This window comes from Crinia signifera, chromosome 8, assembly GCF_055691185.1.
Source record: "Crinia signifera chromosome 8, ASM5569118v1, whole genome shotgun sequence".
Classification (NCBI taxonomy): Eukaryota; Metazoa; Chordata; class Amphibia; order Anura; family Myobatrachidae; genus Crinia; species Crinia signifera.
Genome location: NC_139224.1, coordinates 171,411,721 through 171,434,624, shown reverse-complemented (window position 1 = coordinate 171,434,624; position 22,904 = coordinate 171,411,721). Strand labels below are relative to the sequence as shown.

General features: G+C 48.9%; 1 protein-coding gene across 4 annotated transcripts in view; it reads left to right on the top strand.

Moving 5' to 3' along the window:
• Positions 1-17,740, top strand: part of LOC146026796 (zeta-crystallin-like) — a 31,391-nt gene extending 13,651 nt beyond the window's left edge. For all 4 annotated transcript variants that reach the window (XM_083157771.1, XM_083157769.1, XM_083157772.1 and 1 more), the window contains 6 exons: positions 1,257-1,420; positions 11,947-11,998; positions 12,770-12,919; positions 15,296-15,397; positions 16,153-16,254; positions 16,769-17,740. In XM_083157771.1, the coding sequence (XP_083013897.1) occupies positions 1,257-1,420; positions 11,947-11,998; positions 12,770-12,919; positions 15,296-15,397; positions 16,153-16,254; positions 16,769-16,930 (732 nt within the window). In that variant the 3' untranslated portion in view covers positions 16,931-17,740. The remainder of the gene's footprint in view (positions 1-1,256; positions 1,421-11,946; positions 11,999-12,769; positions 12,920-15,295; positions 15,398-16,152; positions 16,255-16,768) is intronic.
• Positions 17,741-22,904: the final 5,164 nt, after the last annotated feature.

Genomic DNA, 22,904 nt, shown 5'->3' with positions numbered 1-22,904 from the left:
AATGACGTGATCTGTGGTACAGTAGTTCTCTCTGAGTGGGGATTTTTTTTTTTGAACACTCAAAATGGCCTTAACATAATGCTATACTCAGTGGCGTAACAATAAATATTGCGCCCCCCCCCCCCCCCCCCGCCGGGAAAAATTTAGCGCCCCCCCCCCCCCCCCCGTTAAAACAACCATCTAGGGAGCGGGCAGGGGGATCCGTGCGGGTGTTGTCAAGAAGCTGCGGTGAGAAGATTCCCTTCGTCGCTGTGTACTGAGTTGGCGCCGGGTGACCGGGTCCCTGCAGTGTCTTGGAAATAAGAAGTCTGCCGGGCGGCGACGCGGAAAGCGCTTCTGACTTTGAAACCAATGTCCGCACGCTGATTGGCTGAATCTCAGCCAATCAGCCTGCGGCCAGTGTTTTCAAAATCAGAAGCGCTTCCCGCGTCGCCGCCCGGCAGACTTCTTATTTCCAAGACTGCAAGGACCCGGTCACCCGGCGCCAACTCAGTACACAGCGACGAAGGGAATTTTCTCACCGCAGCTCTTGACACTTAGACAGCGCTCGGCCCCCCTGCCTGCACCCTGCTGCCCGCACCCCGCTGCACCCACAAGGAGGGGGGAGCTGGGGGTGTAACAATAGTGCTCTAGTTACGCCACAGTCTCTCCCTCCAGTATTACAGATGCAGCAGGGAGGGAGCACACACCGGAATGAGATCCAGCCTCTCCATGCGGGAGCCGGCGCCCACGCAGCCCCCACTCCCCCAAGCAGTGGCGGGGGCTGCCTTACACAAGCTACGCCACTGGCTATACTGTTTGGTATACTTGTGTATAATGGTGGTACTAATGCCCCAAATACTGTAGCACTGAAGCAAAATACTTCTCCCATTTCCATCTTGACATAAAATCGGCCCCTAAAGGTGCGTACACACACTGAGCGACCATATTACCAGCGATTGGAGTGTGCACCGGCGTTTATCGCCGGGTGCGTGCTCCCGTTTTTTTGCCCCCTTATGATCACAAGCTCCTGCGACCAGCTGATTCCCTCTGCGGCTCCCCCGGCAGAGGTTCCCTTTCATCAGCGACCATCTCTGGTCGCTGATGAAAAGGAGACGCCGAGCAATATATTGCTCAGCAATATATCGCCCCCGTGTGTACACTGACAGGTCACCTCATGGAGGAAAAGTCTGTTACATGACCTTAACAGAAAAAAAATAGGAGTCTTAACCCCTCTCATGCATAATTGGCCCTCCCTTGTTCTTGTCATTGTACAGAAAGGCGATCATGTGTTCACCACGGCGACCATCACAGGCGGGTATGCGGAGTACACCGTGGCGGCTGAGGATACGGTTTTCCCTCTGCCTGGGAAGCTGAACTTCAAACAAGGAGCTGCCATATCTGTTCCGTACTTCACCGCCTACCGGGCGCTGTTTACCAAGTCAGTTATACGAATGTCTGTTTTCTTTGTTCGATGGATAATTTCAGGTACCGGCTGCCTCTATCCTAAGGCAAGTCCGGAAGATGTGCAGGATTTATGGTACTTGCCCATTAAATCTTTCTGTTTCATCTGGGGGACACTTCGATCCCTCCCTCCTTTAGTGACATAGATGTGTACATATAACGCAATACAAAAGCCGAGCAGACCCCGCGGTCGCGGGGAGGCACTGAGTTAAGTGTGGGTGCGGCATCCTCTAGCATCCTCAAAAACGCGTGGGAATGCCGAGTCATCTGGGTCCCGGAACGCACAGAGAGTGGCCGTGGAACGCATGGCCATCTCTCCGGCTCCCGTCCAATAAGACCCAGTCCAGTAGGAGGAGATCACTATAGCGTTTCCAGTCTCATAGAACCCTTGTCCGCTGTATTACAGACAGGAAACTATCTTGAAGTCGGTCTGTAACACAATATCTAATTATATAATCTATTACTCTATACTATATATTAATGGAGTCTGGGCAGTAGCGTTCATCGTGTCTGAAACTGACAGGCACCTAAACACCCCTTAGAGACATACAGAATACCATGACTAGAAAAAGAACCATCACCTACAAAAAAAAAAAATGTTGCAAATAATCATCTAAAATAAACTAAACACATAAGGAAAAATGTATTTTAAAGTAGTCAAACAACAAAAACTTGTAGAGACATCATAACCCTAAGGGTTTATTAGATATAAGCACGTGCATCTGGTAGAGTTGAATCTACATAGTTTAACTTTCTCCTAATACCATAAAGACAAATATATACCAAGGGGCAGTAGTGCCTATTAAATCAGTGCAGTTTTGACCTGATGGTAATCGTTAACCAACAAGTGACTGCTAACATCCTATGTTTAGAAAAAGAGATATCTTATTGTGAAAGGTCTGGTATTGAGGTTTTGAAAGCTGATACCTTGTCTGATTGACTTAGTAAACAGGACGAAAATATCGCCAAATTCAGAGAATTACTTTTGTTCAAGAAGAATAAATATAAAAAGGTCCGTGAGGATTATAAAGAGCTAAGGGTATATCCCTGGAGATCTAAAATTGGTTGCAGAAAACACTTTAATACACCCTATACAGAAAGGGAGTCACCGACCTCTGACTCAGATCAGTCAGTAGTGAGTATGAGTGCCCCTTTTTTAAGAGAAGCTGGAACCTTAAAGGTAAAAAAAACTGTACAAGAGATGTCGGAGGGGAGGGCGGAAAACTAGAGCAAGTGGGAAAAGCTCCACGGGGCAGGAAGAAATGACAGTTTTCAATATCTCAGATTATACTTTAACCGCTGATGAAACATCTGTGCTGTCCAAAGGGCTCTCGTTTGTTCAGACATTCAAACAAAGAGTCTTTGAGTGGGAAATTGAACTACATAAATTTCCCAGGCAACTTAAATCAAAAGATTTCTTTTCCCGACAAGGTAGTACTGAAATCGAGGTTCCATCATTTAAAAGAGAAGAGCGCCTTTGATCCACCATGTTCCAACCCATCCGTCTCCACCTTCATGAGGCTGGTTAGACCCTACATAATACCTTATATGAAGAAACAAAAAGTGTTGTACTGTATATTAATATCTGTAGCAAGAAAAGACAAGCTATTAAGGATGTAAAATCGAACTCAGCGATTGTTCTAATTGCAGCTGATAAAGGTAGAGTTGGGGTGGTTTGGAACAGGAGTGACTACAGTGCTGGATCACCAGTTGGTGGACACTACATGTTACAAAGCTCTGTGTTATGATTTTACTCCGGGATATGAAAGGGAACTACAGTAGATTCCTTATAAGTAATGGGTGTTAATAATGGATGGATAGATGAAGTTCATCTGAATTTTTAACACAAGACTATCCTACATAAGATCCACAAGTCCCTCCATAGACCACCGGGGAGACTGATAATTTCATCTAGAGCCTGTCGCAGTATGTTGATATTTTCCTTCAGGCCCTTGTTCAGAATACAAAAGTTATCTTCAAAGACCCCACAGATTGTTTTTTATCGAATTTAATCATTTTACTCTTCCTTCTAACAGCTTTCTAGTAACATGTGATTACTAGTTTATACACCAATATTGGTCATAATGAAGGACTAGAAGCCATAAGGAAAATTATGGTACTTGTTTCCTAGCACGGCCACAATCTTCTTGGTCGTGTGCCTTAACTTTAAGGCACACGATGCCCACGATGGACCCGATTTTCTTTCAAATCAGGTCCATTTTACCGGCAAATGGAAAATCGGGTCCATCGCGTCGGTCGTGTGCCTTTAATAAGGCACACGACGCGACCGACGCGATGGACCCGATTCTCCATAGGCTTCAATGTTAAAAATATTTTAACATTGAAGCCTATGGAGAAATCGCGTCCATCGCAGTGGCGTAACTATAAATTTTGCTCCCCCCTGCCATAAAATTTTGCGGCGCCCCCCCCTATGTAAAAAATACAGTGCACTCCGAAAGAGAGACATGCCATCTCACAAGGACCATACACAATAGTAATCCCATTCCAAATTACACCACACAGTGGCACAACAGAACCAGTGGCGTAACAACCATTTGGTACCCTGTGCCAGAAAGGAAATTGGTGAGTGCACCACCACCACACCTAAAATAAGAGAGTGCGCGCCGTAGGCGCGCGGCAAAATGTAGGAGCGGTGCTTCATGGGGAAGGGGCGTGGCCATATAAAAATACTAATAACATTGTAATGCCCATTATGTAGTACGCCACACAGCGTAATCCTCCTTACACAATATAGCGCACACCATAATGCCCATATAATATTACAACACACATTATGCTCCACGCAATGCCCCGAGTACACCTACACATGACTACATAATGCCCAGAGTTACCGACAGTAGTAGCGCTGTATATATATGATATAGATCCTGATGAAGAGATTAAAAACTCTTGAAACGTTGAAGTAAGCAGGCGTCTGTCTCCTTTATTCTGAAAAGTCGCCGGAGTGCCGCCCTACCACCACGATATATTTGGGGACGTGCTTGTCTTCCAGGGGAAGGCACCTGGTGCTGCTGATTTTACACTGAACCGTGGAGTGCCGCCCTACCACCACGATAGATTATATATATATATATATATATATATCTGTACAAACAATAGAAGGAGAAGGAGCGCCCAATAGTGCATTAAAATTGTATTTTAATAGACATAAAAACATCCATCCTGGATACAAATAGTGGGGACTCGTACCAAGATATAAAACACTGTGGACTGGTTACCACACGGCATATGAGTAAATACCACGGCAATACAGCTGGGCATCCGTCTGATCCAAGGTCCCTCCGGACATCCACACGCTGGCTTGCAGTGCAGCGATCCGGGAGAGCAAAGCCAAAGTTTTAGCCAGGTGTCAGATGTTTTTATGTCTATTAAAATACACTTTTAATGCACTATTGGGCGCTCCTTCTCATTCTATTGTTTGTACAGATTTTTCACTCCGTGGATGCTGGAGTTGTTGCTTGTAGAGAAGGGAGCTGCGGCCATTACTGAACGGTCATAGTGCTCATTAACCCTTGTCGGTCTGAACAGGAGGCTCAGGACCACTGGTTAAGTTCAAATAAGTGACTTTACAGCCCCTATACTCGCTTGTTATATATATATATATATATATATATAACGCACACAGTTACCGACAGTAGCAGCGCAACTTATACTGTACATAACGACCACACCAGTTGCCAACAGTAGTAGTATCACAACTTATAAATAATGCTCACACCAGTTGCCGACACTAGTAGCGCTGCCTGTACATATTTCCACACCAGTTGCCGACACTAGTAGCGCTGCCTGTACATATGTCCACACCAGTTGCCGACACTAGTAGCACTGATTATACATATGCCCACACCAGTTGCCGACACTAGTAGCGCTGCCTGTACATATGTCCACACCAGTTGCCGACACTAGTAGCGCTGATTATACATATGCCCACACCAGTTGCCGACACTAGTAGCGCTGCCTGTACATATGTCCACACCAGTTGCTGACACTAGTAGCGCTGATTATACATATGCCCACACCAGTTTCCGACACTAGTAGCGCTGCCTGTACATATGTCCACACCAGTTGCCGACACTAGTAGCGCTGATTATACATATGTCCACAGCAGTTGCCAACACTAGTAGCGCTGATTATAAATAATGCTCACACCAGTTGCCGACACTAGTAGCGCTGCCTGTACATATTTCCACACCAGTTGCCGACACTAGTAGCGCTGCCTGTACATATGTCCACACCAGTTGCCGACACTAGTAGCGCTGATTATACATATGCCCACACCAGTTGCCAACACTAGTAGCGCTGATTATACATATGCCCACACCAGTTTCCGACACTAGTAGCGCTGCCTGTACATATGTCCACACCAGTTGCCGACACTAGTAGCGCTGATTATACATATGTCCACACCAGTTGCCGACACTAGTAGCGCTGATTATACATATGCCCACACCAGTTGCCGACACTAGTAGCAATGCCTGTACATATGTAAACACCAGTTGCGGACACTAGTAGCGCTGATTATACATATGTCCACAGCAGTTGCCCACACTAGTAGTGCTGCCTGTACATATGTCCACACCATATGCCGACACTAGTAGTGCTGCCTGTTCACAATGTACAAAGATGGAGTGCCTCTCAGCCAGCGCTGGGACTCGCCAGAACACCCCCGCTAGCGAGCCGGCGCTCCATCTGACTGGGATGCGCGTCCCTTTTTCCTGGAGGCAGGGGACTTGAGCCCGTGAAGCGGAGATGGGCAGGTTTAGGGGGGGGGGGGAGTGGAAAGGTGGGATCAGGCGGCATGGGGACACATGCGCATCTGGTGCGCGTACGTTCCCTTCCGGCGGCTGGCAAATCTACCGCCAGCCCCTCAGAGCCAGATTAAGGTCTAAATGGGCCTGGAGCTGAAAATGATCAAGGGCTCATTATGCACAATAATAGGGGTTGTGACCAGCACCTAATAATGTGGGGGGCGTGACCAGTGTACTGGTTCGGTGGTCTACTCATGGGTGTGTCTGTATTTGTGTAAATGCTTTCAACTAATTATATATGCCTGGAAAAGGCAGGGGGCTGGCATAGGAAAAATACACGGATATATATTGGCGGGTGCACTCCAAAGGTGCACCCGCAGGATGCCGATGTCCTAAGATACTTGCGGGGTGAGGAGGCACTCCAGTCATAAAAAAAAAATACTGAAAGCTAAAACTTGGTAGACAACATTTCAGCACCTTTTATGTGGTCACCTAAAGTGACCACACCATATACCCCTTATACAAATCATGCAACACAATAGTAACCCCCAGGGACGGCGCCACCACTAGACAGCTTCAGGCATTTGCCTAGGGCGCTGGCCACTGGAGGGTGGTATTGAGCTGCAGCAGCGCTCCCGCCCAAGGAGAGCAGAAAGCAGCTGCCAAGTACCAGCAGCTACTCCCAGCAGGGAACAGGTGAGCGCTGATGCTGGTGGCACCGCACTGCTTCTTCCTCCTCCTCCGGTCAGCATGGGCTGCAGCCAGTCGTCCTTAGCGGGAGGTAAGGCAGCCGTCATGTTACCGCTGTATGTGTGTCGGTCCTTATGGCGTGTCAGATTCATGTGCCGGGTGTATGCAGGTGGACAGTTACTCAGTACTACAACTCAGTAACAGCCCTTCTTATGGGACAGCTAGGTGTGCGGGGAACAGGAGCAGTACCCCAGCCCGGGGAAGGGAGGGCTAGATATGGGAAGTTCCCCTGGAGTAACTAGTGTAGTGCGGCGCTGTCCCCCTCCGACTGTGTCACCGCCTACTGCCCTTCATCCTCCTGTCCCTGCAGCCGCTGCTGTGTGACATGCCCACTGTAGTCTCACCGGTCACCTGAAGGAATATCGCAGGCAATGTATTATGTACTATGCAGGTATGTAATGCACCCTGTGCTATCAGTGTGAGCCAGCACCTAGTGGTCTCTTCGCTGCCTTTCCCTTCACCCCTCCATTGTCTATGGGTACCCTCACAGAATAAAAAAATAATTGGGGGGGGGGGGGGGCACTTGGCAGAGGTATTGCCTAGGGTGCCAAGGACTCTCGCACCGGCCCTGGTAACCCCCTTATATTGTACTTGCCTCTTACATATTAAGACATATGGAATGAGCCAAAATTCACACTATGGCACACAGATTAAGGCAAAATTCACATTTTGCTACATGGTTTGAGCCAAAATACACACTATACCATGCATGTCCAAACAGTGGCCCTCCAGCTGTTGTGAAACTACACATCCCAGCATGCCTTGACATAGTTTTAGCATTTTCTAATAGCAAAACTGTGGCAATGCATGGTGGGACTTGTAGTTTCACAACAGCTGGGGGGCCATACTTTGGTATGCCTGCACTATACCAAACAGATTGAGCAATAATGCACAATATGCTTCAGAAATAGGGGCATTGTGTGCCAAAGGCGCGCATTAAAAATTTACACCATAATGCCCATTACATGTTAAGCCACACACCATAATGTCCATTACGTATTATGCCAAACACCATAATGCCTATTAAAAATGATGCTACATACGTGTTGCTTACCTACATGTTCATTGCCAGAGGTTCCATGTTCATTGCCAGGGTTTTGATGCTCATTGCCAGGGGTTCCATGCTCGTTGACATGTGGGATTACATGCTCATTGCCAAGGGGGAATACATGTTATCTGGGGGACAGCCGCCGCCAGGCAGAAATGACAGCCATTGACAGCAGGGGGAGATTAAAGCAGGGGCAAAAGGGGTCAGTACCCATGGTCCCCCTCTAGCTACGGACCCCCTGTGGTTGGCATGTATTTTTAACAAAAACATTTTTTTTTTTTTTTTAGCTAAAGGTTTTATGCATGGGAGTGGGGTAGTGCTGCAGCATCACCTATCTGCCAATGTGACAATGATTAATGGTGCTGAGCATCGGGAGCCAAGTCGCACAGACTGCACAAGTGTGCAGTGCATTACTGGGAGTTGACTAAGTCCCATGACACTTTGCACAAGAAGGCAGAGGCTGAGAGGTTTATGCTCAGCTCTGATTGGTGGAGCTCATTACATGCTTCTCAGGCCTATGGAGGACAGCAGCAGCAGCCTAGTCATTGGAGGGTTTTTAATCAGAGGCAGCACTGGGACAGTGAGGTCTCCTACAGTCCTACAGAGTAAGCAGTTACCCATTGACCAAGTTTATACTGTCTTTACTCTGTGTTTTGACAGTATAATATTCTCTCATGCAGTTTGTGGCCAGTAATGACAAGTGCAAGGGGGTCCCCCTGTCTAAAGTGCCCTGGGCCCCCCGAAGGCTTAATCTGGCACTGATTGACAGCCGGGCAGAGAGCAGGGGCTTGCCCGGCTGTATTCAGAGCACTGCATGTCCCGGCTATTTGAAATAATACCCCTTTCACACCAGAAACTGCAGGAAGTTACCCGGGAATATGGTCCCAGGATCATGCAGGGACATTCTCGGACTGGCCCCTTTTACACCAGCCTAATCCCTGCATTTTCTGGTGTGAAGGGGAGAGAAAACCACCGCCGCCCCCCACTAAACAAACAGCTATATCTTCGGAACCAACTGACCCATTTACATGTAGGCTTTGAATGATTTTGGTCCCGTGAAACTGGGCCGTTTGGTTCCAGAGAAATCTGTCCTCAAACAACATGAACAGCCATGAAATTACATTTCAGAAATGAAAAAAAAAAATTGGTTTACCCGCAATATCTCTAGAACCAATGAACCCATATGGACCAGGTATCAGATTGAAGGCCCAGCGATTTGGGTTCAACTGAGATCAACCTCGAGCTTCTGTGATGCCGGAGGGGGAACTGGCAGCCGTTGGAACCAGGTGGAGGTCGGAATTAGCGGGTCCCATGTTATCCTATGGGCACAACGTTCCAGGTTTGCCTGGTGGTATCTCTGGTTCCCGGGGGGCTAGCGACACGGGGCTGGGCTCGTTGGAAAGCCCTGGCCCTCAGCTACAAAATGGGCCTATTTGGAGAGTGGGCCTGGAGCTGTAGCTCCATCAGGCCCATTGTAAATCCGGCCCTGCAGCCCCTGTAAGAATGACAGGCACTTCATCAGTATGTATATATATATATATATACACACATACAGATGGAGTGCCCGTCATTCTTGCAGGGGCTGGCAGGGTAGATTCGGCAGCCGCCAGCCCCCGAAAGGGAACATGCTCCATGCTGCCTGATCCCACCTATACAGTATTTATATATTTATTTTAAATAGTACTGGTGTAAAATAAAAAAAAAAACACACCTCTGTTCTTAACTCGTTTGTGACTGGGACACTTTCTCTCTCATGCTGGCTTCCCAGCTCCTCTGGCCAGGCTCTCCAGGCTCCAGCGTGTGTGATTGCATAGCAGCTGAAGCTGAGGCAGGGACCAGCAGACACTACTGCTTCCCCTGCCTCAGACTGACACTAGAAGCCCGCCCACCCGCATCCCATTGGATGTTTCTCCTGACCTCCCTCCCATTGGGCAACCCACCCGCCCGTCAAATAATTTTTTATTTTTTTTTCAGTGACAGATCCACTGTCATGGCCGCGCCCGTGCCGACTCGCCTGTGATCAGCGAGCGCACGGGCAGCGGCAGGCGGCGGTGGGCGGGCGGCAGCGGCACAACACCCAGCCGCATACTGTGTTTGTGCCAGACACTTACTTGTCCGGCACCCGCCCCCGCTCCCACTGAGTGTAGTGTGACAGACTCTTTGTCTGTCACACTCACTTGTCCAACACCCGGCGCCCACGCAGCCCCCGCTCCCCCAAGCAGTGGCGGGGGCTGCCTTACGCTATCTCCGCCCCTGGTCCATCGGGTCCATCACGTCGGTCGCGTCGTGTGCCTTAACATGGCACACGACGCGACCGACGCGATGGACCCGATTTCTCCATAGGCTTCAATGTTAAAATATTTTTAACATTGAAATCGCGTCGGTCGTGTCGGTCTTGTGCCATTATAATGGCACAAGATAAGATGGACTTGATTAAGTCCATCTTCACATAGTAATCAATGGGAAAGGGGCCAATATGGGCCATTTCTCATTGTATATGGCCCCGTCATGCCCCCACATTTTAAACGCCACCCCACTATTGACGCCAACCCGAAGCGTGGCGAGCGCAGCGAGCCCGCGAGGGGCGGCGGTGCGCGTCCTCCGACCTTTTCATACCCCTACTATCCACGTCGGCGTGGAGTTGAGAATAGAATAGTGTGGCGAGCGCAGCGAGCCACCGAGCCCGAAGCGTGGCGAGCGCAGCGAGCCCCGCGAGGGGCCGCGTATAACTTCACAGGTATACGCGGCCCCTTGCGGGGCTCGCTGCGCTCGCCACGCTTCGGGCTCGGTGGCTCGCTGCGCTCGCCACACTATTCTATTCTCAACTCCACGCCGACGTGGATAGTAGGGGAATGAAAAGGTCGGAGGACGCGCACCGCCGCCCCTCGCGGGCTCGCTGCGCTCGCCACGCTTCGGGTTGGCGTCTATTGTGGGGTGGGGTGTACGCCGTGACATTTGGGGGGGTTGGGAATATTTTACATTGAATCCAATGTAAAATCGGGTCCCAGGGACCCGATTTACATTTCATTAAAAAAAAAAAATCGGGTCCAAAATCGGTCGGTCGCGTCGATCGCATCGCATGCGACCAAATCGCATGCGATGCGATCAACCCGATTTTTCCGACACGACCACCCCGATGTAAATCGGGGTGGCCGTGCTAGGAAACAAGTACCAAAATTATTACTTCTAATGCTGTGTATAAGGGCCCCCACCTGTTGATTTTTTTTTATTATTATTGATTCAATTAATTTTGCATAAAAAAAAATTCTTATTTGGGAATTCATTTTGTTTACAGTTACAGGGAACAGCCATGGGCTCAAACATGGTCCCTGCATATGCAAATCTATACATGCATCAATATGAAACATAATTTAGGGCCTTATTCTAGTTCACTCTTCCTGACAAAATCCTTCTTTGATGGACAAAACCATGTGCACTGCAGGGGGGCAGCTGTAAAATGTGCAGAGAGAATTAGATTTGGGTGAGTTATTTTGTTTCCGTGCAGGGTAAATACTGACTGCTTTATTTTTACACTGCAATATAGATCTCACTTTGAAATAAAACCCCACCCAAATCTAATTCTCTCTACACAAGTTACATCTGCCCCACCTGCAGTGCACATGGTTTTGTCCATCTAAGAAGAATTTTGTCAGAAAGAGTGAACTAGAATAAGGCCCTTATTCTCAACAATAGAGAATTTTCTTCATTTATATCATCTTATGTTAGGTTTTTTGATGATATTTTTTTGTGTGGACAGGGGGAGCCAATACACTGTGCTGCGCAATTTCATGTTTTGGTCACCTGTCCGCATTTGTAGTCTGCCAGATGATGTTGAAATGACCATTTAGGTCCTGTACATTTTGTTTCCTCCATTTCTACAGTATATATAAAATGTACACGATGCATACGGTCCTGTATTCTCCTTCTGTTGTACAGAGCACGCGGCAGACCGGGGGAGGTGGTCCTTGTGCACGGTGCCAGCGGGGGAGTAAGTACCACCACAAATGCTATATCTGCAGCGTCATTACTAGTAATTATACCTGGCATTGCCATAGATTGTGTTATTCACTGCCACAGTGCACAGGTGTAGTGCACAGGGTGACGCTCTGTGCTGTAAATCACTGATACTACGGCATTATCCCTGAGCTAGGGGTGAAATGTGTACAGCTGCTATTTTGCAGTTGGTATTTAAATATGGGGCCTGGCGAGCAGTTCTGAATCGGTCCTATGGATTCTTTAATTTAATCTCCTAATGTCAAATGCACTTACAGCAGTAGCGTAACTATGTACATATGGGCCCTATAGTAAAATTTTGTAAAGGCCCCTATTGGCCAACTTATGCTGAAAAATGTATATAGCACATGATACTTTGACAGGCAAAGTGGGCCCCTCTCAGCTCTGGGCCCCATAGCAGCTGCACTCCCTGCACCTATGGTAGTTACGCCCTTGCTTACAGTACAATGTCCATAGCAGAGGCAGCTGGGGCTGCCAATGCTGTAACCAGTAATGTCACAGGATCATGCTATGAATGCACTTATTATGGTCTGTAATGCCCCAGCACTGTATAATATGATGGTTCTATATAATCAGCAACAATAAGCCACTAGTATGTCTCTGGAATATGGGAGTAATCATACACAAAATAGGGAGAACATACAAACTCCACACATGGCACCGGACAGGAATGTAACATAACTACATGTGCTCCACGAGCTGACTATGGTTTGTACACTTACCCTCTGTTCTCTCTCCCCTATAGGTGGGGATCGCAGCCTGTCAGATTGCCAGAGCCTACGGCTTCAAGGTGTTTGGGACGGCAGGTACCACCGAGGGGGTAAACCTAGTTTTGCAAAATGGGGCTCACAAAGCATTCAACCACAGAGAGAAAGATTACATTGAGAAGATCCAGGTAACGTCCTTCCAGTGTTCTAGTCTGTCTGTATTGCTCTCATGTCCTGTAATACTGGACTATGGTGCTTTATCGTAAATGGATCATGTATATTTCTACAAGACACTTACAGAATGTTCCTGTGTGACCTAGTATTGGTCAACGCCAGGGCTTAAAAGTGGTCCTGGAGAGGCGGTTGACCTCATTACCCCTGCCACCAATCCCCACCCCCACCCTGCTCTTTAAGTGGAGCCAGGGCCTGTGCTAGTGTTTTTGGCACCCCCTACAAACTATATCAGTGCCCCTTATTCACATTACTTCACTCAGTAGAAGTACCCCTTACATATAATCCCCACACTAAAAGTTCTGCTTAAAGACATAATGTCCACAGTGATAATGCCCCTTACACAGAATGCCCACAGTAATAGTGCCCCTTACACATAATTCCCACAGCAGTGCCCCTTATATACATAATGCCCACAGTAATAGTGCCCCTTATTGACATAATGTCCACAGTTATAGTGCCCCTTACACATAATGCCCACAGTAGTGCCCCTTATATACATAATGCCCACAGTAATAGTGCCCCTTATTCTCATAATGGCCACAGTGATAATGCCCCTTACACAGAATGCCCACTGTAATAGTGCCCCTTACACATAATGCCCACAGTAGTGCTGCTTATATACATAATGTCCACAGTAATAGTGCCCCTTATTCTCGTAATGCCCACAGTTATAGTGCCCCTTACACATAATGCCCACTGTAGTGCCCCTTATATACATAGTGTCCACAGTAATAGTGCCCCATTAGCCCACAGTTGTTCGCATTATACACATAATGCCCACAATAGTAGTGCCCCTTATACACATGCCTCGGTCACTCCAGCAGCTCACTGCCCGTGTCCCACCAGCAACTCCTTGCCCTGTGTCCCTCCAGCCCCCTCTCACCCTATTTCAGCATGCACAGAGCCTGCTCCTCCTAGTGGCTCTTCTACACTTCAGCGGTGGTGACGGCAGTGACATCACATACGCTGTGCTAACCCTAAAAGAAGCCGATGGGACAGGCTTTTCTGTTGGAATTACTGTGCAGGGCTGGGGTGGAGGTGGAGCTAGTTCCCCCTACCATTACAGGTGGTGGAACTCCGTCCCAGCCCATCCCCTCCCACTTTAAACTCTGGCTAACTCTGTCTTCATATTTAGCAATTGAGCAGAGATCAACGTTCAGCGTTCAGCCAGGGGTGGATTAGGGGCCGAGCCGCCCCTAGGCCCAACATTTTTAGCCGCCCCCCCCCCTCCCCCATTAGGTGTATGGTGTGATCACACAAATTAGTCTGGACTGGACCCAGAGGAATGCCGGGGGGTGAGAGGTACAGGGTAGTGTCCTGGGAGGCTGGCGTCCTGTTCTCACCATGGTGCATCCTTACCTGTCCTATGTCCCACGACATCCATCTCTTCCTTTTGTAGTAACTGATAAGTGCAGCTGGTGCTTACAGGGTGGGTCCCAAGTATTTAGGCATGGCTAGCGGGAGGGACTATGCAGGATAATGGACGTACGTGCCCCCAACCTGCATAAATATGACACCAGAGGCGGAACAAGTGAGTTGTGGGCCCAGGTGCAAAAATATGGATCGGGCCCCCCAAACAAACACAAAAAAATGCAGTGTCGTTTTGTTTACTTCAAATGTAAAGTCCATTACACATTATGCTGCACACTGTAGTGCCCTTTACACATTCACACACCATAATGTCAAATACACATTCACACACAACGTAATGCCCATTACACTTTGTCACCCACCATAATGCCCATTACACATTATGCCGCACACCGTAATGCCCATTACACATTATGCCGCACACCGTAATGCCAATTACATATTATGCTGCACACTGTACTTCCCACTAGACTGCTGGGTCTCTTACTCCTGCAGCCGCGCTGGTCACCTCCGCCAGCAGCAGCGCCAGTCCCCTGCTAACACCGGCATTGGGTACCCTCCCACCGCATCATTGCTGAGACGCTCTCACAGCCGCGCAAGGTCCCCTCCTCCCTCAGCAGTGGCAGCAGTCATCCTCCGGCAGCAGCAGCGCTTTGCCCACTGCTACCGCCTGCCGCGCAGGTTCACACTATTTAAAAAAAAAAATTGACAAAAAAAAAATAAAATCAAGAGGGTGACTGACAGCTGCCGCCCGTACTAGGTGCTGCCCCTAGGCCCGTGCCTCACAAATCCGTCCCTGCTTTCAGCATGCCAACGGTCAGGATACCAGCGTTCAAGTATACTTACCTGATCCCTGTTGGGATTCTCGGGGTCGGTATTCTGACCGACAGCATCCTGACCGCCGGTCATCCATATGTATCCCGATAATACTTATAATCATGATCTTCTGTTCTATTCAGGAGGCCGCCGGAGGGGAAGGAGTTAATATTATATTGGAGATGCTGGCAAATGTCAACCTCGGTAATGACCTGAAACTGGTGTCGACCAGGGGCAGAGTGATTGTAAGTACCAGATGTCCTCAGAGCAGACGCTGGGGACGCATTAGACGACAATGGGCGCAAGTTGTATGTCACATGGGATGTTGCCATGGGCAACCTATCAGATCTACTTCTTGTTTATTTAGCAACTTCTAGAAGATAATAGATAGTATCTGGTTGGTTGCCGATAGCAACATCCCATCTGAAATAGAACTCCCATCTTAGTAAATCCCCCCCCCCAATGTCGCTCATGATTTCCCTTGAACTCTCGGACAAACGATATAGGGAATAATTCAGCAGGGTACGGGTCATAGGGTCGACATGCATCAAGGTCAACACACCTGAAGGTCGACATGGGTTAGGTGGACAGGGCTAGGTCAATAGTGAAAAGGAAGTCATGTTTTTTTTTATGTTTTTTATCCCAAATGTCGACATGGACACTAAAAAAAGTGCACCGCATCCCCTTGCATGAAATACCGCCTGTCAGCTCATGTCGGCTCAAAAAACCTGAAAAATCCCCTGTCGACCTTTTGACTGTCGACCTAGTCCATGTTGAACTAATGCATGCATTGACCTAATGACCTGTCGACCTAACCCCATGTCGACCTTCAGGTGTGTCGACCTTGATGCATGTTGACCTTCAGCGGTTGACCCAGTGCATGTCAGCCTAGTGACCGGATCCCATTCAGCGTGCTCGGCTGGTGTGCGCCCCCATCACTAAATAATACTACAATAACCAGAACTCTTCACACTGACAAAGTTCTTTCATTTTATCCCAGGTTATTGGCTGCCGAGATTCTATTGAAATAAACCCAAGAGAAACAATGGCCAAAGAATCCAGTATAATCGGAGTGTCGCTCTTAGTCCACAAGTCATCTGAGGTAATGACAGGACCTGCGCAGTAGCCAGCCCCGTGGAATTATGGGTCGTCATTCATGAATTAACGTGTTTCGTTTGTAAATCGGTCAACTACGAAGCCGATATAAATGATCTTATACACACACACAGAGCTTGGAAACGGACCTCCCCCGGTGGTGTACTGTGCGTCGGTAGCTCAGTCAGCCGGCGGCCATACATTAGTTTCCCGGTAAAAGGAATGGTTAAAATTGCATTTAAGAGAAACTGAGTGGAAAATGTAATGCTGGTTCCCCTGAATCTGTGGGGAATTCAATTGTTTTGTGGCGCCCGTTAGCGGGATTCAAGTGACGCCCGAACTTCCAATTTATCGCACATTTCAAGCAGGAAGTTGAGGGTGAAAGGTGTCTCCGCCCCCCTCCCCACAGATATTCACTCCTGAAGAGGAACAATTGAATTACACTGTTCATCGCCATCTAGTGGCAGCTGTGGAAAAATAGATTTTACTATAAAAATGTTTCCTTTATTTTCTGGCTTTAGGAGGAATGGAAGGAGGCGGGGGCAGCGCTGGTTGGGGGCATGGAAGCTGGCTGGCTGAAGCCTCTGATTGGACCGGAGTATCCCCTGGAGAAAGCCCCTCAGGCCCATGAGGACATCATACAGAGCAGCGGGGCCACCGGCAAGATGGTCCTTGTTCCCTAATGACACTGTAATAGTATCTAATAACATACAGAAATAGCACAGAGCACACATGAAGTAATGTAGCACATAATGTGTGTGTACAATAGTCTCAGAGTTTTATTACCGAAGTTCTGGGATTGGTTTTTTTATTATATATATCCATGCGTGTAGGCAAAAAGGCATCAGACCATGGGCCTTATTCTGATTGACTCGCAAGGCTGCGAAATGCAAGTCCATCAGACACCGCCTTCCGCCCGCAGTGCCGGCCGCCCCCCCTCACACGCGGTACCCCCCCCCCCGCACGGCTGCGAATGGATGATTTACATAATCATTCGCCGACCATCGAATGATTCCTCCCGTGCACGCAGCTCAGTGACCTATACAGTCACTCTAAACTGCGGGCACCCTGTGCGAGGACAGGGCGGGCAGCTGAGATCCGGTGATGTCAGCTGCCCGTCCCCTGCATGCCCTTCACAGCCTCATTAGCCTGGGAACGCCCAGCGTTCTCATGGGAACTCCTATGGAACACTGGGCGTTCCCATATGCTAATGAGGCTGGCCGGCGCCCCCCGCCCTCCTCCACCCCCGCTCGGCGTGTAGGGTGCGTGCACCCAGCAAACCGAAAGTTCGCCGTGGGTGCACGCACCCTGTGTCTGCACATGCGCAGACACAAAACATCAGTCCGAATTAACCAGAATAAGGTCCCGTGTATGTATATGTGTGTGCGTGTACGAAATAACAAAACAAATAATACCCTAATAGTCCATAATCATCTGGGATCGTTTGTTAACTCTGCTGAAGAGGAAATAAATAAACCAAACTACATTTCCAATTGTCTGTTCCACTGGCATACATTACTCTGTGAGGTGGTGGCTGGGTGCTACCCTGTAGTGGCATCGTAATGCCCTCCAACCTCTATGTCTATCTGTTGTACCCAGTTTGTTCTTTCAGTGTTGTCAAGATTTGTAAAGCGCAACGGAATCTGCTGTGCTATATAAGAACCTGTAACGGAATCTGCTGCGCTATATAAGAACCTGTAACGGAATCTGCTGCGCTATATAAGAACCTGTAACGGAATCTGCTGCGCTATATAAGAACCTGTAAATAAATAAATACATAAAATAATGCCAGGGTATTACTATTGTTCCAATATGACAGTGCATACATTTCAAAGGCAGAAATCGGCACAACTTCAGAAAAGAGGTGTGGTCACGGGTGAAGGGGCGTGGCCCCATCCCCTTTCTTATCCTTTTAATGGACGGTTTGCTGATTTTGAATTATACTCTCTGATCACCCTCTGATCAGGGTGCGGTCCCTACCCGATGCTGCTCCTCTCTCCCGCTTCTCCATGCTGCAGTACAGGAAGTGCCTGTTTCAAGGGTAATGGGCCCCATACATCAGCAATCACAATTAATGGATTTCCAGATCCAGGGATTTTTTGGCCAGATAAATGGATTTTACAATCTATCTGACTTTGCCCACACATTACAGATTTATTTCAGTGATCGGCAGATTTTTCCATCTAAAGATTGCATCTTCATATCTGGAAATTGCCCAATCGATTGTCATTTCAGCTGTTCATAATGTAAATAGATGAAGAAGATGAATTGGGAATGCCCACACATATAAAAAAGATCCGCAGATAATACCAGATTATTAAGCATGTTTAAAAATCTGATTTAGCAATCGATTGGCGATCCCTATTAATTTTTGATTGGGATTGCCAAAAGGGGGAGCCCACACATCTAAAATTAATTGTGGCAATCATCTCCAGATCTCAGGATTGTCACAATTAATTGCTGATGTATGGGGCCCATGCCCCATGTATCAAGCTTCAAAAAGTGATCTAATGGTGAGTGATAAACAGCCAGCCAATCAGCTCCTACCTGTCATGTTACAAACTGGGCTTGAAAAATGACAGATAGGATCTGATTGGCTGATTGCTTATCACTCTCCACTTAATCACTTTTTGAAGCTTGATACATCTGGCCCTAAGTCCCTCCAAACTCTGTTTATAGGGATTTCTCCCTTCAGCGCAGAGGATGGATTAAGGTCCAACCATGGGCTGTGGGCATTTTATGTGACATAGCCAGATGCCCCCCCCCCCCATTCTCCTTTTGCTTTGTGCCTTCCCAGTGGCGGATCCAGGACAGAATGACAGGGGGGCACTATGGCAGGAAGGGGTGCGTGCAACTGGGAAAGTGGGCGTGGCATTGCAACAAAGGCACAGGGCCAAATGTAATACCATACCACAAGCCAGGCCCTAAAGGAGAGGCAGTGGGTGATGAAAGAGAATGGGTGACAAGGGGAGGCAGTGGATGATGGGGAGAGGCAGAGGGTGACAGGAGAGATAGGTAATGGAGAGATAGAGGCGTATATTGTTCAAAGGTTAGAGAGTCATATCATACCCTCCAACATCTGGAGGGTAGAAATCGGTGCACATCCGAAAAGGGGGTGTGGCCAAATGGGCGTGTCAGTGGAAAGGGGGTGTGGCCACATCCCCTTTCCGAATGTGTACTCACGTCAATTCATATCATGTACCCGGAGCCCCAGGATGACCCGGGTATCATGTTAGCAGCACTCACTCACTCACTCACTTCCTTTACCCTCCTCAGCCGACCATCAGCTCTAATCCTGTATCGGCGGCTCCCCTTTTGCGCTGTGGTGTGCGCTCATTTTGCCCTCCCCTGGAAACGGAGACATGGTGCAGGGGTTCCGGGGAGAAATCACTATGCAAGGGGAGGACGGCCGTCCCGCTGAGTCCCCCTGCAGTGCTACCCGGGAAATGTAGTCTATCAGGCCACTCACACACAAAGAGCAGCCAGCAGTGTAATATAATAAAACTACAGTTCCCAGAGACGGAGGAGCTGCCTATCAAAAAGCGGTACATTCGGTACAGTCTGATTTAGCCGGTACAGACCATTAAAAAACGGTAATGTACCGGCTAAATCGGTACAGTTGGAGGGTATGTCATATGAGAGAAGTAAGATAAGAATTCTGGTGTTCTAGATAAGTTACCTTCTAGACCAGTGGTAGCCAACTACAGTCCTCCAGAGCTACCAACAGTTCACGTTTTCTAGATCACCTAGCTGAGGCACAGGTGCACTCATTACTGACTGACACATTATAAAAGATCCACAGGTGGAACTAATTACTTCACTTGTGATTCTGTGAGGAAACCTGGAAAACGTTAACTGTTGGTAGCTCTCGAGACTGGAGTTGGCTGCCCCTGTTCTAAGCTGACAATCTGTCAATGGATGGTATCTTATTAGGGCAGTGGTTCCCAACCCTGGTCCTCAAGTACCCCCAACAGTGCACGTTTTCCAGGTCTCCACACAAAATCACAAGTGACATAATTAGCTCCACCTGTGGATCTTTTAAAATGTGTCTGAATAATGAGTGCACCTGCCGGGTGACCTGGAAAACGTGCACTGTTGGGGGTACTTGAGGACCAGGTTGGGAACCACTGTATTAGGGGATGCAGGAACTCGTCAATTAAAATACCAATGCTGGAATCCCAATGTGGCATACAAAGCTCAGGGAGGTTTATTGGGTGTGTGGGTACATTGGTCACTAAGGAGGACACAGCATTTTGGTGACACCTGGGTACGGTTCATCCGCTCCTAGTGATGCCATTGCAAGGGAGTCCCCAAAGTCTGAGTGTACCCCTGCAAGGAGAGTTTCCTGGGTCTGTGGTTACACTTGCAGGAGAGTCCCCCAGGTATGTGCATATACTTGCAGAGTTCCCCATATCCTTGGAAGGAAAGTTTCCTGAGTTCCCCAGATCGTAGCATACACTTGGCTCTAGGAGGGTTATCTAGGTGTTCATGTATACCAGGCTGGACGAGTGTTACGTTTCACCACGCTGAAGGTGGTACCCTGGGATCATGAAGGATGAAGAGAAGTCTCCTAGGTGTATGGATACATCTGGCTGATGGAGGGTTCCTTGGACATGTAATATCACCCATCTAAGGACTGGAAGGTTCTTTGGGTATGTGGGGAAATCACACAAAAAGATGGTTCTGTGCCAAGAAATACTTGGGTTTGTTACACTGTTTCAAAGACCATTCTCTAGGTCTGACAGTGCACCCATCTGAGGGAGAGTTCCTTCGGTCTATGGGTAGACGCGTCTTTCGGAGATGGTACAGCCACCTGAAGGGGGAGTACTGTGGGCCTGGTAGTACATCTAAGGTAGTGTTCTCAGGGTTTGTGAGTACACCTGTTTGAAAAGGAGCTCCCTGGTTCTGTTCCTTAGGTCTGTGGGTACATCTGCCTGAGGGGAGATCCCCAGGTATTGCAGTACGCGTTCCTGATGGAGGGTTCTCTGGGTCTGATTGTATACCCACCTGAGGGAGAGTTCCCTGGGTCTGACACCCACCTAAGGGGGAGGGGGGGGGGTTGCCTGGGTCTGTCACCCACCTGAGGGAGAGTTCCCCGGGTCTGACGCCCACCTGAGGGAGAGTCCCCCGGGTCTGACAGTACACCCACCTGAGGGAGAGTCCCCCGGGTCTGACGGTACACCCACCTGAGGGAGAGGGTGTGATGGTACACCTGAGGGAGAGTCCCCCGGGTCTGACAGTACACCCACCTGAGGGAGAGTCCCCAGGGTCTGACAGTACAGTACACCCGCCTGAGGGAGAGGGTGTGATGGTACACCTGAGGGAGATTCCCCCGGGTCTGACAGTACACCCACCTGAGGGAGAGTCCCCCGGGTCTGTTGGTACACCCACCTGAGGGAGAGTCCCCCGGGTCTGACGGTACACCCACCTAAGGGAGAGTCCCCCGGGTCTGACAGTACACCCACCTGAGGGAGAGTCCCCAGGGTCTGACAGTACAGTACACCCGCCTGAGGGAGAGTGCCCTGGGTCTGACACCCACCTAAGGGGGGGTTGCCTGGGTCTGTCACCCACCTGAGGGAGAGTTCCCCAGGTCTGACGCCCACCTACGGGAGAGTCCCCCGGGTCTGACAGTACACCCACCTGAGGGAGAGTCCCCAGGGTCTGACAGTACAGTACACCCGCCTGAGGGAGAGTGCCCCGGGTGTGACGGTACACCTGAGGGAGATTCCCCCGGGTCTGACAGTACACCCACCTGAGGGAGAGTCCCCCGGGTCTGACGGTACACCCACCTGAGGGAGAGTCCCCCGGGTCTGATGGTACACCCACCTAAGGGAGAGTCCCCCGGGTCTGACAGTACACCCACCTGAGGGAGAGTCCCCAGGGTCTGACAGTACAGTACACCCGCCTGAGGTAGAGTGCCCCGTAGTGACAGTACACCTGAGGGAGATTCCCCCGGGTCTGACAGTACACCCACCTGAGGGAGAGTCCCCCGGGTCTGACAGTACACCCACCTGAGGGAGAGTCCCCCGGGTCTGACGGTACACCCGCCTGAGGGTACAGATGAGATGAATGCAGCAACATGACTCCTTATAACCATGCTCATACCTCTTAGACCCATACCCTCCAACATGACCCATTGCATTCGGTACACAATGCTCTGTTCCTGGACTTCCCTCTTAATGTATGAGTGCCGTCACCTGAGTTGAAACACCCTTCTCGTCAATTACCTAGTTCCACACAGGTGACAGCACTCATACATTAAGAGGGAAGTCCAGGAACAGAGCATTGTGTACTGAATGCCACTGGTCATGTTGGAGGGTATGCTGTCTAAGGATGGCCATCGACCATTGATGATTCAAAATCATCAATTTCATGGCCGATGTTGAATACTTTTGCCATCTATTGGGAAGAACCAGATGGTTCCCCTCCATCGATGGAACAGCAAAACGATGTTTTCTTCAAAGTGCCGGGACACGGACAATAGCTCCGCGCCCAACACCCGCGAAGCCCCGCCCCCATGTTTTGATTGGCTTACAGGCCAATCAATCAAACACAATGGATGACCATCGATATGTAAAAATATCGATGGTCATCTATTGCATAGTTTAGCACTATCGATGGCCAGTTTCAGAAATGCCATCGTTGGAAACGGCAACA